This window comes from Micromys minutus (genome assembly GCF_963924665.1).
Source record: "Micromys minutus genome assembly, chromosome: 30".
Taxonomy (NCBI): Eukaryota; Metazoa; Chordata; class Mammalia; order Rodentia; family Muridae; genus Micromys; species Micromys minutus.
This window is the reverse complement of record NC_137965.1, coordinates 27,849,914-27,866,222: the sequence shown is the minus strand read 5'-3', so window position 1 is coordinate 27,866,222 and position 16,309 is coordinate 27,849,914. Positions and strand designations below refer to the sequence as shown.

Genomic DNA, 16,309 nt, shown 5'->3' with positions numbered 1-16,309 from the left:
CACAATACAGCAGTACAGGTTTTGGAGGGTTGTCATGGTCATTGACAGGGATAATATAATGGTAGAAATGAGTAGGGAGTTCTCAGGGAGTTAATAGGACATGAGGATAAAGGAAAGAAACACATTAAGTAGGAAGTGCATGCCAAGATTCTGGGGTGACTGGGAATCTTAATGAAAACCACAAGGAGAAAAGAATTGCAAGGTAGAAAAGACAGCTCTCTCCCTTCTTTCACAGGGACAAAGTAGGGAAGGGCCAGAATGTGCGGGGCCTTGGGAGCTTTAATAAGAAATCAGATTTGGTTCCAGTGACAATAGGAAGCTATTGATGGACTTAGGGCAGAGAAGTGGCCTAATGTGACAAACTTAAAACTGTTGGCTTGGAAACTAGTGGAGATCTGAGTCCAACCCTAGAACCGTGTGTAAAAACTGTACACTTAAACTCTAGAGCCGATGAGGTGGTGACATAATTGATCCTTGGGGCGGGTTGGCCGCTGCCCTAGCCAGTGAGAAACGCTGCACAAAAACAAACAAACAAAAACCAAAACAACACTGAAGCAAGTGACTGACAGATGGCACTGGCATTGATCTCTGGTTTCTGTATGAACAATTCATGAACACATATTTACCCAACACACACAAAGAAAGAAAGAAAGAAAGAAAGAAAGAAAGAAAGAAAGAAAGAAAGAAAGAAAGCAGACTAGTCATGTAGTTCAGCTGTATAGTACTTGCCTAGAACGCACAGTAAGGGGCCAGAGGAGTGGCCCCCTGCTCAAGCTACTGCACAGTGAGAGAGGCTCAGAGGCTGACTCAGTGATGGAGCTCTTTCCTACCTAGAATCCCCCCCAGTGAAAGGCTGGGAGTGTTGCCCAGTGGTTTCTGCTCTGAACTAGTAGAAGGCTCTAAGTGCTTTTTCTTATATAAAGTAAAAGTTAGGAAAGGGTTTATTTGGGGGGGGGGTTATCACATAGCACTGGGGGTATTTTCTAGAAATGTAAATATAAAGGAATCTGCTAGAGAACAGAAAAGGATTTGGGCTAATGCCCAAAGTCCTCCAGAATGAGCCTCCCGAACTAAATTAGTTTGTATACTGTCACCAGAGAGCCAGATTCACCTGAGTATTTGGGAGGTATTTTGTCGGGTCAAAGCAAACAAACACTCAAGAACTAACTAAAAAACAAACTTTATTTCCAGGACTGATGTAGGATCAGGATTTGTTAGTTGCCACTTAAGTACCAATGTAAAAACAACCTGAGAAAACAAAGGAGTCTGTGCTACAGGAAGGCCCAGGGATAGAAACACACTTGGGTTTCAAAGTGCATGGAGATTTGATCCGTTTGAAGGAGGTTTGGTATCCGGACTCATGGGTTATAAGACAGAACAGACCTGAACTCCTAGATCCGAGGAAGAAGTCCTGGAGTCTGAGAAAGGAGGGTTAGGCTCCCTAGGTCTTAAAGGGTGGGAAATAGATGGCTAGATTTCAGGGAGAACTGGAACCTAGAAACGTGATTCTGAGGAAGGTAGGCTAGGGAGTCTTTGGAGTCTTGAGGAAGGAGAGCTAGGCCTCCTTCGACTTATTCTATAAGAGAAGACTTGGGCTGGACCGCTAGAAATGAGGGAGGAGGCTGGGGTCTGGACTCCAGAGTCTGGGGGGCTGAGGCATGTGGTATGGACCAGAGGAGGTGGGGGAGTGGAGGGTGGTTCCTGGCACTCACCACACTAGCAAAGAAACACTAGAGGACCCAAGTGCAGCGATGGTCGCGATAAGGAATAGGTTGCCAACCGTCAGAGCCTCGGGATTCCTAAGTAGTTCGCCTAGGGTGGGCTTCCAGGGACGACTCAATTCCTCCTCCTTCTCTGGCCTCCAATTAATCACTTCCCGGAACGTGGCCTGGAGCTCCGTGTCCTCAGCCGGAGGAGGGCCAGTCACTGCCAGAGCATAAGAGTTGGCGGGCAGAGCTCCGCCCTCGGCCCTACCTCACATCCTCGCCCCGCCCTACCGTTCAGATAGAAGTAGAGGCGCGCCAGGGGGCGCCGGTCGTGCTTGATCACGCAGGTAAAGGTCCCACTGTGGCTAGGTTTCACTGGCCGGATTCGTGCCAGGTACCCGTGAGCCCCTGGCAAATCACGGAAGAAGTTAACATCCCGAGTCCGGAGCTGTAGGACGAAAGGACTGAGCTCAAACGCACCCGAAAGGAAAGCCCTGCCCAGCTCTAACGCACGCCCCCTCCCAAAGGACTGACTCAGCTGCCTCTGGCTCTTTGGGCTGCACTACGCAACCCTACTGGGCATTCCCTAAAGCCTGACTCATTATGCACGCTGAGCACGGGTCTTCCATATATTTAGCCTCCATCTCCCTCCAGGTTTCCAACCCTCCCAGGCCCTCCAGTTGGATGTTTCCGGACTCACACCACCTCCCGCATGTTTCCAGGAATAAGTGACCTCCGACTCTGGCAACTGGAAGGCCACGATACAAGAAAACAAAGCCTGGTCCCCTCGTTTCACCAGCAGGTCCTGAACTGTAAAGAGGCCAGGTGGCTCTTGTAGGCCCGCACAAGTCCCGCCCCCCCCCCCCGCTAGTCTCGCCCCCCCCCCCCGCCCCCCGCCCCGCCTCCTCACCTGGACAGTCGAGCGGCAGATCGCAGATTGTGGAAAAGCAATCCCAGCAGTGAAAACGCCTAGTGACTTCCTGGATGCCTAGTGGACCACCGAGACCAGGAGTGTTGGACAGCCCCTCCCCCCCGAAATCTCCCGATCAAGACTCTGAACTTTGTTAAATCTATGGGGACTCCCAGGGTTCTATGGGGGAGGTGGAAGATAGACCCAGTCTTTTCTGCACCATCTAAATTAATCTGCCCAGTTGAGCCAGTTTTCTACAACATGTTGTGCGTTTTGTGCTATACCCACTGGGAACGAAGCTAGGGATTTAGGCATGCTAGCCAAGCTCTCTACCATTTAAACATACTCCCACTCCCCAGCATAAAAACATTTTGCAAGTAGTCTATACCATAAACCATACATGCCCCAGCCTCTCTGGAACAGTCTAGGCAGGTGACCTATCCCTGAGCCACACCTTCAGCCTCTCACTGGGTGTTCCACCCAAGCACTTCACTGCTGAACTGTATTTTCAGCATTCTTTTTTTTTTTTTTTTTTTTTTTTTAGTTTTTGTTTTACATCAGGGTCCCCCTAAATTACCAGGCATGGCCTAGAACTCCTGCAGCCCCAGCTGACCTTGGACGTGCTATCTTCCCGAGTTGGCCTCACAAAGCTAGGATAACAGGCCTGAACCAGGGCCTGCTCCGTACAAGTTTTGGAACTGTACCTAGTTAATGCACTTTTCTATTTGGGTTCCTTTGGATCTGAGGCCCACTGAGACTGCCACTTGTCTTAAATTCCAGGTTTCCACCCTGGTTACCATGCTTCCCCTGATCTTTTGATCCTTACCACAAGGAGGGACGCAGTCCCGGGCTGTGGAGAGAAAGGAGGTAGTTGACAGAGTGACCAACCTAAAGCCCCCCCAGAAGGTTTTACAGGCAGAGAACCCTGTCCTCTAGAGAACAGGTCTAGGCTCCTAATACGGCACTTGGGAACATAGTACATTGTTTCTAAGGTGCAAGACCAAGTCCATGGAGCTTCATCCAAAGGAAGGAGCGATACTAAGTGTGTCAGGCTTAAGGCCTGCAGTTACATCCACCTATGTAAAGGGGAATGGGGTGGGATACAGAAGCCTCGAGGAGGAACTGGCCTTGTCTTCATTACCCTTACGGGTGGGAGTAGATCCCAAGCAACCAACCCTTTAAGGAGTCAGTACCTAATTAGTCGGCCCTGTCAGAAGCACCACCTACAGAGGATACTTTTGAGTGCAGAGCCAGAAACAGATGTCAGAAGAAGCCCATGTGGCTATGGGCCAGGACTCTCAAATGATCTGTACTAGGATAGGAAATCCATTGTTCCCAGCATTTGGGCTGAATTCAGATATCTACCTGTGTAGTATGGGTTATATCTGCAGGGGATGGAGTTGGAGGATGGTTTACCTTTTTTAAGGTGTTGAATGGTCTTGCTCATTTTTTCCGCAGCACTGTGGAAGGCAGGCTGATAGGACCCTGAAGGATGAAGCAGGATGGCTGGACTGAGCCTCCCCTGGCTCTGACTCCCTCACGAATAAGCACAGGCTGTTTCTTCTTCCCACAGATCCAAAAGAAAGGCTCGAAAAGGTCTCCAGGGTGTCCCTTCTGCCTTTTGAAAGAACTATGCATTTATGTCTTAGTGGAAATGGACAGTGATCGCATCCTCTGCAGGGCTTGCTGACCCCACTGTGCTGACTGGTTCCTTTCTCTGCTGCAGTGTGCTCTTGTCCACTTTCCGTCTCCAGGTTACCTGGAGCTCCTTAATTCATAAACATCTTTTGCCCAGATCCCCACCATTATCTATCACCTCATGTATCATTGCAAGGGTTTTGAGCACACCACATCTATACTAAAGTCTGCCACCCCCCTCTCTCTCTCTCTCTCTCTCTCTCTCTCTCTCTCTCTCTCTCTCTCTCTCTCTCTCTCTCTCTCGTACATAAGCTCCACCAATTTGCAGTTATGCCTGTGTATGTAAATTAGATTGCTTACCAATGGATCAAGTCCATCTTTTTGGCGTTTTAAGACAGGGACTCACTATGTTCTAGGCTGGCCTGGACCTCTTTGTAGACCAGGTGGGCCATGAACTCAGAGATCTGCCTACCACCTCTGTCTCCCCAGTTCTGGGGTTAAAGACACACACACATCCACACCTGGCTTTTGGTATATTTGTAATTAATGTCCTTTTGTTCTTTGAGAATTTCATACATGCATGCAATGAATTTTATATTTATCCCCTCTGCTACCTTCCAAATCTACCCACATCCTTCTCCTCCCAACCTTCTTCATGACTTTAAAAATATATATATATATAACCACTACTCAATCCTATCTGTACTGAGAAATCACTAGAGCATGCGATCGGACTACAAATCTACCCGGGACTGCATGCACCCTTGACAATAACTGGCTAGATTCCTGCAACAGCCATCGTGCACCATATGTATGGCCTCAGGTAGAGGTGAAGGTTTGCGAGCCCCCTTCCCAGTGCTGGAATATCGACAGATGAGATCTTGTACAGGTAACCACAACTGCTTTGTGTACAGTAGTACATTAGTTCTGCCATGCCCACGACACATCCTCTCTTCTCAGTGTTACCTGAGCTTCAACCTCTCAAATACTGCATCCTCAGAACACACAAAAGAAAACAGCTAAGCATATGTTGAGTGAGTGAGTTCACAGGAACTATAGTAGGTCACCAGTAGTGACCTTTGACCCAAATACACCACCTGGATGTGATAAAAATCAGACAAGAATTTCCTTTTTTTTTTTTTTTTTTTTTTCAGTTTTTCAAGACAGGGTTTTTTCTGTATAGCCATGGCTGTCCTGGAACTCTGTAGAACAGGTTGGTCTTGAACTTAGAAACTAAATGGTCTCTGTGGGCCAAGTCCTGGGATTAAAAGTGTGCACCATTGATGTGACACAGCTTAGTTCTTTTTCTGAATATGAGCTGGTTGCCAATATATGACTTTGGGACAGCACATAAAAGCTTGATGTCTCTTTAAGAAAAAAAAAAAAAAAAAAAAAACAGGAAGGAGGCTGAAGCAATGGCTCTGAAGTCAAAGAATGAACTGCACTCAAAAAGAGGACTCCACGTTGTTTCCCAGCACTCCTGTCAGGGGATTCACAACCATCTGTAACTCCACCTTCAGGGCATCTGAAGTTATCCTTTTGGACCCCTCCCCCAACCAAACACAGACACTTAAAAATTTACAAAAGTATAAAACATGGGCTACTCGGCCATAAAGCAGTAGTTAGCAGCTCAGTGACCACATGCTCTTTAACGAGCACTTCAAGTACTCCTTCCTACCTAAACCACCATTCAGTTCTACCCCTGCATATTTTATGTTTAGAAGCTTTGATTCTAACCACCATAATACTCCCCAAATTATGAGCTGGAACTCTTCAGAGACCAGTTTTCTGGTGGAAATGATTATGACGCTGTATACCTTCAACCCTATTTACATGTGACATCCTAATCCCCAGTACATTATAAAAGAGAATGCCACTGCCCTTGGAGACAGCATTATTAGAGGGGTTAAAATGAGGTCATTGAAGGGGGAACCTAGACAAGTATGAAAGTTCTTTTTTTTTTATCAGTTTCATAGGATTTAGAATCACCATGGAAACCAACCTCTGGGACTGTGAAGGATTGGGTAGGCATACCTTCTATGTGAGCAGTACCATACCAGGGACTGGAGTTCCAGAGTGAATCAAATGGAAAAAGCTGAACACCAGCATTCCTCTCTCCCTGCTTCCCGTGTATGCACAGACACTTCAGACTCCTTCCATTTCTTGTCGGCCCACGGACCATACCCTCAGTGATCCATCAGAAACCTTTGCTCCACTAAGCTGATTATCGGGTGTTCCGTCACAGCAATGAGGGTAAGACCAAAATACATGTGTGTATGAAACTCTTAGGAGGGAATTGGCAATATTCACTAAAGAATGGTACATTGTGTGTTATCTACGAGGAGAGAAGTACAAGAGCTATGAAGCTGGACCAAAATGAAGAATCTGGGTCAATCTCTTAACCATAAGAGCATGATCTAAAGATGGCAGGGTGGTTGGAAGGATATGGTCAGAGTGAAGCCCTCAGTCTGACTCAGAGGCCTGGATCCTGAAGGTCTCATTCAACATCCGTCCAGCAGTCACACACTGAAGGGACATAACAAGTGCACCAGAGGGGCTTGTGAGGTGGCAAGGGGTGGGGCTCGTTCACATATCTAGTGCACATTGGGTTGGGGAACGGAGAGAAAGACCCTAAACAGGGTAATGTGGACGTGGGTGATGCCAACCAAACCAAAGGAGTGCAAAGGATGCTGCCATCACCCTGCTGAGAAACGTGTGTTAGGAGCTCTGACACTAGGCTTGGGTTCCGGCATGAACAGCTGAGTACACTTCTTTCACACAGATACATGTCTATCCAGTCTCAACCCTTCCTCAATAAGTGAGCTTGATCAGGTGGCAACTCTCTGGTCCTCAGTTTCCCCTTGTATAAAACAGCAGTGGTGGCAATGTCTACCATAAAGCCTGAGTGTAGGTAGGACTGAGTGCTAAGGGAGAGGGAATCATTTTTTATGAGGAGCTATCCTGTGGTCTACTTTGGCAGCGCCCATAGCCCTTACTCAGTGAGGACTTCCCTACACTAAGACAGGGAATCATCTACTATTGCCCCTCTCAAATCTTACTTGGGGAAACTGAGGCATGAGGAGGTACAGAAGTTGGATATAGTGGCACAGGCTCTTAGAGAGGCTCAGAGAATCATGAGATTAAGGTCAGCTTGAGCTAAAATAAATGTCATGGTTATACAGTCACATTTAAACTCCAGCCTCCATACTTAATCACGTATGCAACATTTGTAAAAAGATTTATGTGTCTGTATGAGTGTGTGCATAAACCTGGACATGCATCTATTCATACCCACAAGGCGTCCTATACTACTCTGCCTATTCCGCTGAGACTGGGTCTTTCTGACATTCCAATTAATGTTTTCTCAGCATTGTTGGAAGCCATCAAGCCCCACCAAGTCTCCTGCCTTCACTTACTTTGAACCTGGGGTTATAGGCAAGTAGGGAGACACCTGATTTGTGTCAAGGGTGCTGCCATTCAAACTATAATTCTCATGACTGCACGGCAAGCAACCACTGAGACATCTCTCTCTGGACCCCTTCTTATTTTGTTTTGACAGTGTTTCACATAGCTGAAAGTGGTCTCCAGGAAACCCAGGGACACATACGCATGATAAAAAATGAAAACAGACAATGGAGAGATAGATTAAGAGTATTTGCAGCGTTTTCATAAGACCTGGGTTCAGTTCCCTGCAAACTCCTACATGGTTGCTCACCTCCTCCTCTGGCCAAGTTCAGGCACTCGGCATGAACATGGTGTGTAGATATGTATGTAGGCAAACATTCGTACACATAAATAAAAGCAAAAATGAAAATTCAATTGTTTCATAAAACCTTACAGTCTGAAGGTTGAAGTCACAAAATATTCTTAAGCAGTCCCAAGTTTTTACCTGTGATCTGTCATGTCATCTGATGTTATGTGCACCTAAGATGACACCCAAAGAGATTATGGATTTTAAAACATTTCTGTACACATACACATAGGTAAGAACACATGTATGCCACTTGATTTGTTGAGACAGTCAAAGGTTCCTTCAAGCCTACTGGCTCCTTCCAAATTCTGGCACTGTGTGAGCCACCTGAATCATTTTATTTTCCTCTAAGACAGGGTCTCTGGTATCCTTGGGTGGGTTCAGAATCACTCTGTAATGAAGAATCATCCTCCTGTGTCTACTTCCTGAGTGCTAAGATTGCAGATATATGTATCCAAGTTTACTAGGTGCTCGTTATAAAATCCATGACTTTGTGCATAACAAACACTCTACTTACTGAGCTACATCTCTAGACTTTCTGTAGTCCAATGTGCTCTCAAACTCTTGAACCCTTGTCCCACCCCACACACCCACTTGGAGTGACAAGCCGTGTCCAGCTTAGGAAGAGTTCAGATTATTGCACTAAAGATATTCAACCTGTACTCACATTGAAAACCTATGGTGTACAAACAGAAACATTGTCATCAGAGTGACCCCCTCTCCTTCAAGAGGCAGCACCACTCTAGTTCATCCAGTACATAAATTATCCTAAATTCTTACTATATATTTTCAAGCCCAGCTCAGTCCTAACTTTTTCACCTGGAAGGCAGGGCTTTAAAACTCCTAAAGGCTAGTAACAGAATAGCCCTGAGAAGAATAATCCGAATAAATGACTGCCCGGAAGACACACACCTCTAGGCAAGTACTCCACAGCTTAGCCATAGCTCAGCCTTCCACTGCTGAATTCTGCACGAGAGCTTTATTGCCAAAAATTGTAGAAATTGTAGAACCTCACTGAAAATTATAGGCAGGCTCTTTTACCACTGAGCCACACCCTCACCCTCATACTTTTTTGGCTGTTTATTGTCAGTGTTCTGTCCTTAAACACAAACATCTTTAGGGAAAGCCATTTGCAGTTTTGGTACCAGCTGAGACCCCACAAGTGCTTCTGAAATATTCAATAGTACTCTGAGAAAATTACTATGACAGCTCCTAACAGTTTATGGGGGGTCTAAGAGGCTCCCCTGCCCTGCTGAAAATCCCCATTTGGTTCTCCAAGTCTTTCACATTAGTGTCTTAAGACTTCTTGACAAACTGCAACATCGAGGTATCTAGGTGCCTTGTGGATTTCTTCAGTATTACTTCATGGTTATTGTATTATTACCCTAGCTTTCTGTCCCTGGCCCAACTCTTGCCTCCAAGATCTTCATCTTAGGATGTCATTGCTAAGTAGCCAAACCCTATAACAGACCACTAGAAACAGGCCAACTTTTCTATTTTCTAGTCCTACTCCTCTTCACTATGATCTCAGATCTGCATCAGACTACCTCCTTTCTAACCCCAACCTCTACCCTCCCCCAAATCTCCTCTACTCCTGAAATCTACCCTTGGTAGCTTTTTCCACGTTTCTAATATGGAGACATGTTCAGGCAACAACAGAATGTATATCCCAGCATTCTACATTCCTTCTATCTTTCAGGTTCCCCAGTTTTCTCTGGAGTGAAGACAGACACATAGAAAATTCTGGATAGTCTTGCGTACCACTGAATGAATTGTAACTGTCTTTGTTTGGGAGGCCTCTGATATAAAGCTTAGTGGGAACAAAATGAACCATTATAGATGAGGGAAAAAAGTCTTGAATTCCCAGATTCTGGGAGTAGCCAATTTATCCTTTAAACAAACAAACAAAAAGGAATTCTTACACTGCCATACTACTACAAATATACTTAGGAGACTGTGTGCCAGTAGTTAGAGGCACCTGGTGTGATTAGTGCTAATCACATCTTTTTGAAATTCATGTCCCAAAGCCTTAAGACTGTTCCTTATAGCTACATGGGTATGATCTTCCCTAATGTCATAGCAGGAGTCTGGCCCTGATTCTCTCTGTCTGTCCCCTGAATGGCTAGTTCCACTCTTTCTAACCTATCTTTATTAGCCACAAGTAGTGTGTGTGTGTGTGTGTGTGTGTGTGTGTGTGTGTGTGTGTGTCTGTGTGTGTGTCTGTGTGTCTGTCTGTCTGTCTGTCTTCTGTCTGTCTGTCTGTCTGTCTTGTCCTAAAATGTTAAGTCTGTCTGTCTTGTCCAAAGGAATTTTATCTTCTATAACACATGCCTCAAAAAAGAACCGTTCCCTCCCAAGGAGCTCCGACTTCTCTTTGAGATAAAAAGGATGTCTGTCTCACTTTGGAGATGATGTTCCACCTTCAGAGATGACAATGACCCAACCTGAGAGCCTAAGAAACTTTCTATCTCACAAGTGAGTAATTGGAGTCCAGGTGAGAAGCAGGAACACATCAAGGCTGCAAAGCCCAGACAGTGAGAATCACAGGTAGGTCACACAAACTTGACCTCACAAAAGCTTCAGACTCCCTGTAACTTGTAGACCTTTCTCTGTTCCTTGCCATCTTTAATTGCCCTCATCTCTGGAGTTTTTTCAACAAATAACCTAACTGAAGCAGGTTTCCAGTATCACTCCTTCAAGATCACTTTCCCCATCGGAGAACTCACATGTATCTTCACATATTCCATAAAACACTCACCACTCACCCCGAGAAATAGCCACCTCCCGAAGGTAAATTATCATCTGTGCAAATTCAGCATTCAGGTTGTTCCTCTCTTCATAGTCTGAAGGGAGATGAGAAGCAGGCTGAGGTTCCATGGTGGTCTCTATGACTCATGACTGAATATCTCCAAGCCCTATGACCATCCCAGATTCTATAGCCCCAATCTAGGCTTTATGGACCCTACCTGAAGATCTAAAGATCTATTTCTCTATCTCCCCCATCCCCTCTCCTCAACCCTAACCCAAACTTTCAATCTGGGGTCTGATTATCTCTCCCTCCCTCTCATCTTTCTTCGGACTGTTACCTAGTACCCTACATCTGCTTTCCCTTCTCCATCTTTAATCCCAACCCCATGGGTCCCTGTCCCATCTATCTCTGGATCACTGTCTCTCTATACATCCCAAACCTACTCTGTATCAGTACCTTTCTCACTCTGGGTCTCTGTCCCTGTGTTAACCCTCTGTACCTTACTCTATCTCTCAATCATCTCTCTAGATTTCCAGCTCTCTGCCTATCTCTCTAAGTCTCTGATCCCCTCACTCTGTTCCCACTCCACACCCTCCTCCGGGCAATGCTTCTACTCTTTCTACTGCTCCACCTCTTTCCTGTACCCGTTACAGCCCTTACAGTCTGGGCTCTCTCCGAGGCACAGTCTCCACCACACTCTGGACCTGTTTCCATCTGTCTCTCTTCCCTGTGTCTCTGCCATAATCCTGTACTTTGCTTTTCTTCTTGGAGTAGCTCAAGGATTCTCCTCCCCCTCCCCAGAACCCTGGTTCAGGAAGGAAGGGATCCTCACTGATTTCTATGTTTTGTAAGTTTTCAAAAGCGGATGAGAAAGCATCTATACACCGTTGAATGTTGACGGTGTTTTTGCCCACAAACTTCTGGCACAGACTGAGGCGTTCCTTATTGGTAGTGAAGCAGAAGAGACAGGCCCATGTGGATGCCCTGAAGATCAGCAGGAAACACAGGACAAAGCTCCCTACTAAGGTAAGAAGACCCATAACAGAGAGTCTCTGGGCCTGAGGAGAAGATAGTAACCTTTGTGAGGTCACTATGGGGGAGGGGATCCTGTGATCAAAGATAGCGTTTCAGCTGGTGGTCAAGCATCAGACTCCATCTAGAGGAAGGTTGCCAGGGGTCACCTGAAAGCCCTAAATTTGTGGCTGAGCCAGGCGCCAGGCTCCCAAGAACCTCACCTGTGACCCTGGATGTCCTCACAGGTTAAAGGGTCTCAGGGACCCAGAGGCCGGCAATGCAGCTATGGTGGACCAGAAAAGCCCTCTTCCCCAAAGTTCGGAGCAGAGAATAGAGGCAGAACAAGAGATTCCCTAAGACCCAGAAGACAGAAAGAAACCAGGAGCGATATCAAGAAATTCAGAAACCCACAATGTCACATAGATATATTCAGAGCACTAGAGAAACAGAAGCTTCTAGAATCCTAGAGACAGTGGCGTAAGAGACAGAAAACTAGGAAAATCTCATGATGGCATAGATACAAAGAAAAGGGATAGGACAGAATGTGGACAGAGGAGACACCCTAGTTCCTACCAGGAACTTTGGGGCAGTGGTGTGGACCTAGGGTCCCCGCCGGCCCCTTCCAGTGCAGGGCGCAGCCTGGGGAAAGCTAGGAGGCAGTATAGTGATCTCCTCGGGTGTCTTCCTCAACTATACAACCTCCTACCTCAGCCCGGGGGGCGCGGCAGGTGGGCAGATTGACAGATGGATTGATGGGATACTAGAGGTAGGGAGGGTGGGGAGGGCCGGGGAGGTCCCAGCCGCGATGGTGAGCCCCCGACACGGACCCACAGACACGAGCTTGTGTGTGGCGAAGGCCCCGCAAGGTCGGTTCTACGGGTGGGTGCCAGGACCCAGGAGTCCGGGCCCCCGGCCCCCTCCTCCCCAAGAAACCCAGGAATTCAGTCCCAGCCCCACAATCTAAGCCACAGTCCCCCTCTTTCAAAGCCAGAGAGATCCAGACTTCAGCCCTCCTCCCCCGGACCCAAGGCTTTCTCCCTTTGACTAAGGAGCTCTGGTCCCAGCCCTCCCTCCCACAGATTCAGGGTTGCAAACCCCAATGCCCTTGGCCTGGTGGCCTGGCTTCAATTCTCCTCAGTCAAACCCAGGGGCCCAGTTCCTAATCCTCACTGGTTCTTTTCCACCCGTAACCCTCCCCCGCAGACTCAAGGTCCAACCAAGCACTTCCCTTAGAGAAGGCACAGTCTGGTTAGAGATCTGGCTTCTGGAGTGCAAAAAGGATGTGCCCCAATTTGTCTTGACAATCTGAGCCCCTTCTGTAACTCCTAAAGGTTTCATATCCCAGGTCTGAGCTAAAGGCCTTCTCGGTATCAGAAATCCTCATGGGATTCTCAGAAGAATCCTATTTTTTTCCCAAAACCATTCTCAACCTTTAGGGTGATCACTGGGATCAAAGAATAATGGCCACCCATGGCCCTGTCTTCTTGATCCCCCACAACTCAGAAAACAGGGCTTACATTCTTGAACCTCCCAGAGAGGAAGCCACTAGGCCAAACTCAGTTGGCTGCAGGTGGGAGGGGCCCTGGTATCTGCACCCACCCCGAGGCTCTGAACTCAGAACTGGTCCTCTGGGCCTCTCAGGTTCCATGTCCGGCTTATTTCTTTCTCTCCGTCTATTTTTTTTTCTTACCTTGCCCTTTTCTAATTTTTCCTTTCTTTCTCAGTTTGTATCATCCCTAACTAGGCTCTCCTCTTCCCCCATATCTGGATGTCTGGACCTCCCTGTCTCTGTTCTAGCTGACCTATTCCCCACCTTCCATATCTACTTCTCAAATCTCTCCCTCTTTTTCACAATCTTCTTTCGTCTCCTTCCCTGGCTTTGTCTCTCCTTTTCTCTGAATCTCTGTCTCCCTCTCCTTTTTTTTCCTCCCAGCTTTCTATTTAGTAAAGCTTCCACCCTCCTCCCATTTTCCAGTCTCCTCTGGGGTCTCTCTCTCTCTTTTTCTTCCCTCTTCTCCCTCCCCTCCCCCCATTCTTCTCTCTTTCTCCTTCCCTCTCTCTCTCCCTCCCCCTCGCTGCTCAGAGCCAGGTCTGGAGCTGGGGGTGGAGTGGGGGTGGGTGGAGAAGGGGCCCTGGGCCCGGATAGCGACCTGCTGAGGAGGGGGAGGAGAGGCGGGAAGAGGGCGGAGAAGCAAAGGGGGAGGCGGGGAACCAGAGACCAGTCTTCACCCGAGCTCAAGTCCTCCTTTCCCTCCTTCCCAACCTCCCAGACCCTCAGGCGGGGACGATAGTAGGCCAAGGTGGGGAGGAAGGGGAAGGGAGTCTCCACCCTCCCCCCCCCCCCACCAACCTGGCCCAGAGCCCAGGCCTGGGTTCCCAGCATGCCCCGGGGCTGCCTGGGGCCTGAAGAGGGGGGTGAGGAAAGCGGGGAAGCGAGAATCTTAAAGATTCTCCAGACCTGAACATCTCTCAACACACCCAGCAAGTTTCTCCTAACGGGGGAAACGGAGGCTCCCAGAGAAGGTTCCAGGCTGGTTCAAGGTCACTGCCCCAGGTGTAGGTGCATCTCTCTTAGGTTCACAGGCTTGCTTTGAGGAATGGGTAGGCACTGGACTTCTCCCTGGGCATGGGTCCCCTCCCCCTCTATGCAGACCCTAGGGAGCCCCCAAGGGTCAGAGAGCAGACCCAAACAGTCTGGCACCATAGCAACCAACTGGCCCCGCCCCCTTAACCCCTGGAGGACTGGACTCCAGCTGGGGCTAAAAAGAGGTGGGGAAAACCTGGTTCCCCGGAAGGAGGCCCCCACCCCCACCCCACCCCACCCCACACACCTATGTCCCAGTCCGGGAAGCTAAGAGGAAAAATGTCTGGGGTCCTGACTCCGGTTCTGATGGAGGAGGGAACTGTGGTTGGCCTATCCTGGGCAGGAGGTGATGGATGGAGAGTGGACTCCTTGGCAGAAGCAAGAAGGATCTGGGTGACCCAGACTCCTGGGTCCTGGGCAGACAGCAACTAGGGCTTCGGTTTGTGGAATTTGAACAAGGGCATGGAAGATGGACCCTGAGAAAAGAAAAACCTGAGACCTGGAATCCCGGATCCCCAGGGGAACCTGGGGCTGGGCCTCTCCACTACCAGACAGCCCCTGCCCCAGGCGCTGACCCGGGCCCGTCTGGCAGCCCAGACAACCTCCCCCTCCTGGCACCCTCCCACTCACACGGCTCACCCTTGACCCCGCAAAGCCCCGCAGCCCCATCTCTGTCCCTCCCCCTCTCTTCCAGCCAGACGTTAACCCTTGGGCCGCTGGAGGCACCTCCAAAGCCAGTTTTCTTCCACCTCCCCAGCTCTCTCTGGCATCTGTTCCCGAATCCCTTACACTCTGGAATCCTACATCCTCCCTCTAGAATCTAAGAAATCCTCCTAGCTTCTGAAACCCGGGGACCCCAGAATCTAGACCTCCAGCTTCTTCCATCAAAGATTCAGAAGTCTGGACTCCCAGCTCTCCACCCTACCTCCCCCCCCCAGCCCCTCCCGAACCACCACCACTTCGCTATCCAAGCCAGAAGCCAGAAATCCAGGCCCAGGCTGGCTACCTCCTCCCTTGGGGTACCCTGGAGTCCGGCCCAGGTCCCATCCCCCTCCGGTTCCACAGACTCACCACTCCGCGGCTCCAGCGACGCTGGGACCCAGTGTCGTCCTCCTGACCCAGCTTCTCCATCCTCTCCCTCCTCAGCCGCCCGCGGCCTCTCCTCTTCCTCCCGCCAGCCCCGCCATCCTCCGCCCCCGGTCGCCTGCGGCCTCCGGCCCGTGCCTCCTCCCGGTACTGAGCGCCCTGGCTACCCCGCCCTAGACCCCGCGGGCAGCGTGGCCTCAGACCGGCCCCCACCCCGGGGGGCCCCAGCTCGGCCCCTCCCCACCGCCCAGCCCAGTCCGGCCTGGCTTCCCCCAACCCCCCTGCCCTGAAGCTGGCCCGGGTCCAGAGGAAAAAATTCCATCCAGCCCTAGGGAGGAGGAGCAGGGCGGAGGAGGGAGCGGGAGGGGAGGCCGGGCTAGGGGAACATGACGCAGGGAGAAGGGAAGGGACAAAAGAGAGACCGGGAAGCAGTGAAGGCAGACTTCTTCCCTCCTCCTCGGATAGTGTCTGTTCAATCTCAGTAGCTTTCTACCCTTCAATTCCCTCCATCTCTCCACCCCGCCTCAAGACTCTAGGTCTCCTATCTTCTTGCCCCCCATCCCCGTGTCATTCTTTTTCCTGGACTCCCTTCTGCCCTTTCAGCCTTTCCCTGTCTACATCTTCAACCATTTTGCTAGCGAAGGTTCTTGCGTTTTCATTCTGTTCTTCTCTTCTCCCTTTCTGGATGGGTGTGTTCTCCCTCTCCTCTCCCTCTCAGCACCTTCTCCAACCAGGGGCTGCATTCCCAACCACCCCTTTCGGCTCCCCCCGCCCCACCTCCTGCGCAGTGTTCCTCCTCTCCTCTGCACTGGAACTCAAAGGTGAATCAAACCCCCTTGCACACAGAGTTCACAATCTGATGGAAGAATCC

General features: G+C 49.2%; 1 protein-coding gene across 1 annotated transcript; it reads right to left on the bottom strand.

Annotated features, from left to right (window-relative positions):
* Nucleotides 1–1,203: 1,203 nt before the first annotated feature.
* Nucleotides 1,204–15,541, bottom strand: SPACA6 (sperm acrosome associated 6). The gene is made up of 8 exons (XM_080941629.1): nucleotides 15,424–15,541; nucleotides 10,771–10,848; nucleotides 4,033–4,101; nucleotides 3,443–3,466; nucleotides 2,617–2,694; nucleotides 2,407–2,516; nucleotides 1,998–2,154; nucleotides 1,204–1,926 (listed from the first exon to the last, which is right to left on the bottom strand). The coding sequence occupies exons 2-8, from the start codon at nucleotides 10,805–10,807 to the stop codon at nucleotides 1,709–1,711; spliced, it is 693 nt and encodes a 230-aa protein (XP_080797755.1). The 5' UTR covers nucleotides 10,808–10,848; nucleotides 15,424–15,541; the 3' UTR covers nucleotides 1,204–1,708.
* Nucleotides 15,542–16,309: the final 768 nt, after the last annotated feature.

What these genes read in the sequence shown, in the direction of transcription:
- SPACA6 (XM_080941629.1), bottom strand. Translation starts at nt 10,807, where the DNA reads ATGATAATTTACCTTCGGGAGGTGGCTATTTCTCGGG. An exon ending in CATTCAACACCTTAAAAAAG is followed by an intron (nt 3,467 to 4,032) that starts GTAAACCATCCT and finishes TTCTCTCCACAG; the next exon opens with CCCGGGACTGCGTCCCTCCT. An exon ending in GGACTGCGTCCCTCCTTGTG is followed by an intron (nt 2,695 to 3,442) that starts GTAAGGATCAAA and finishes GTGGTCCACTAG; the next exon opens with GCATCCAGGAAGTCACTAGG.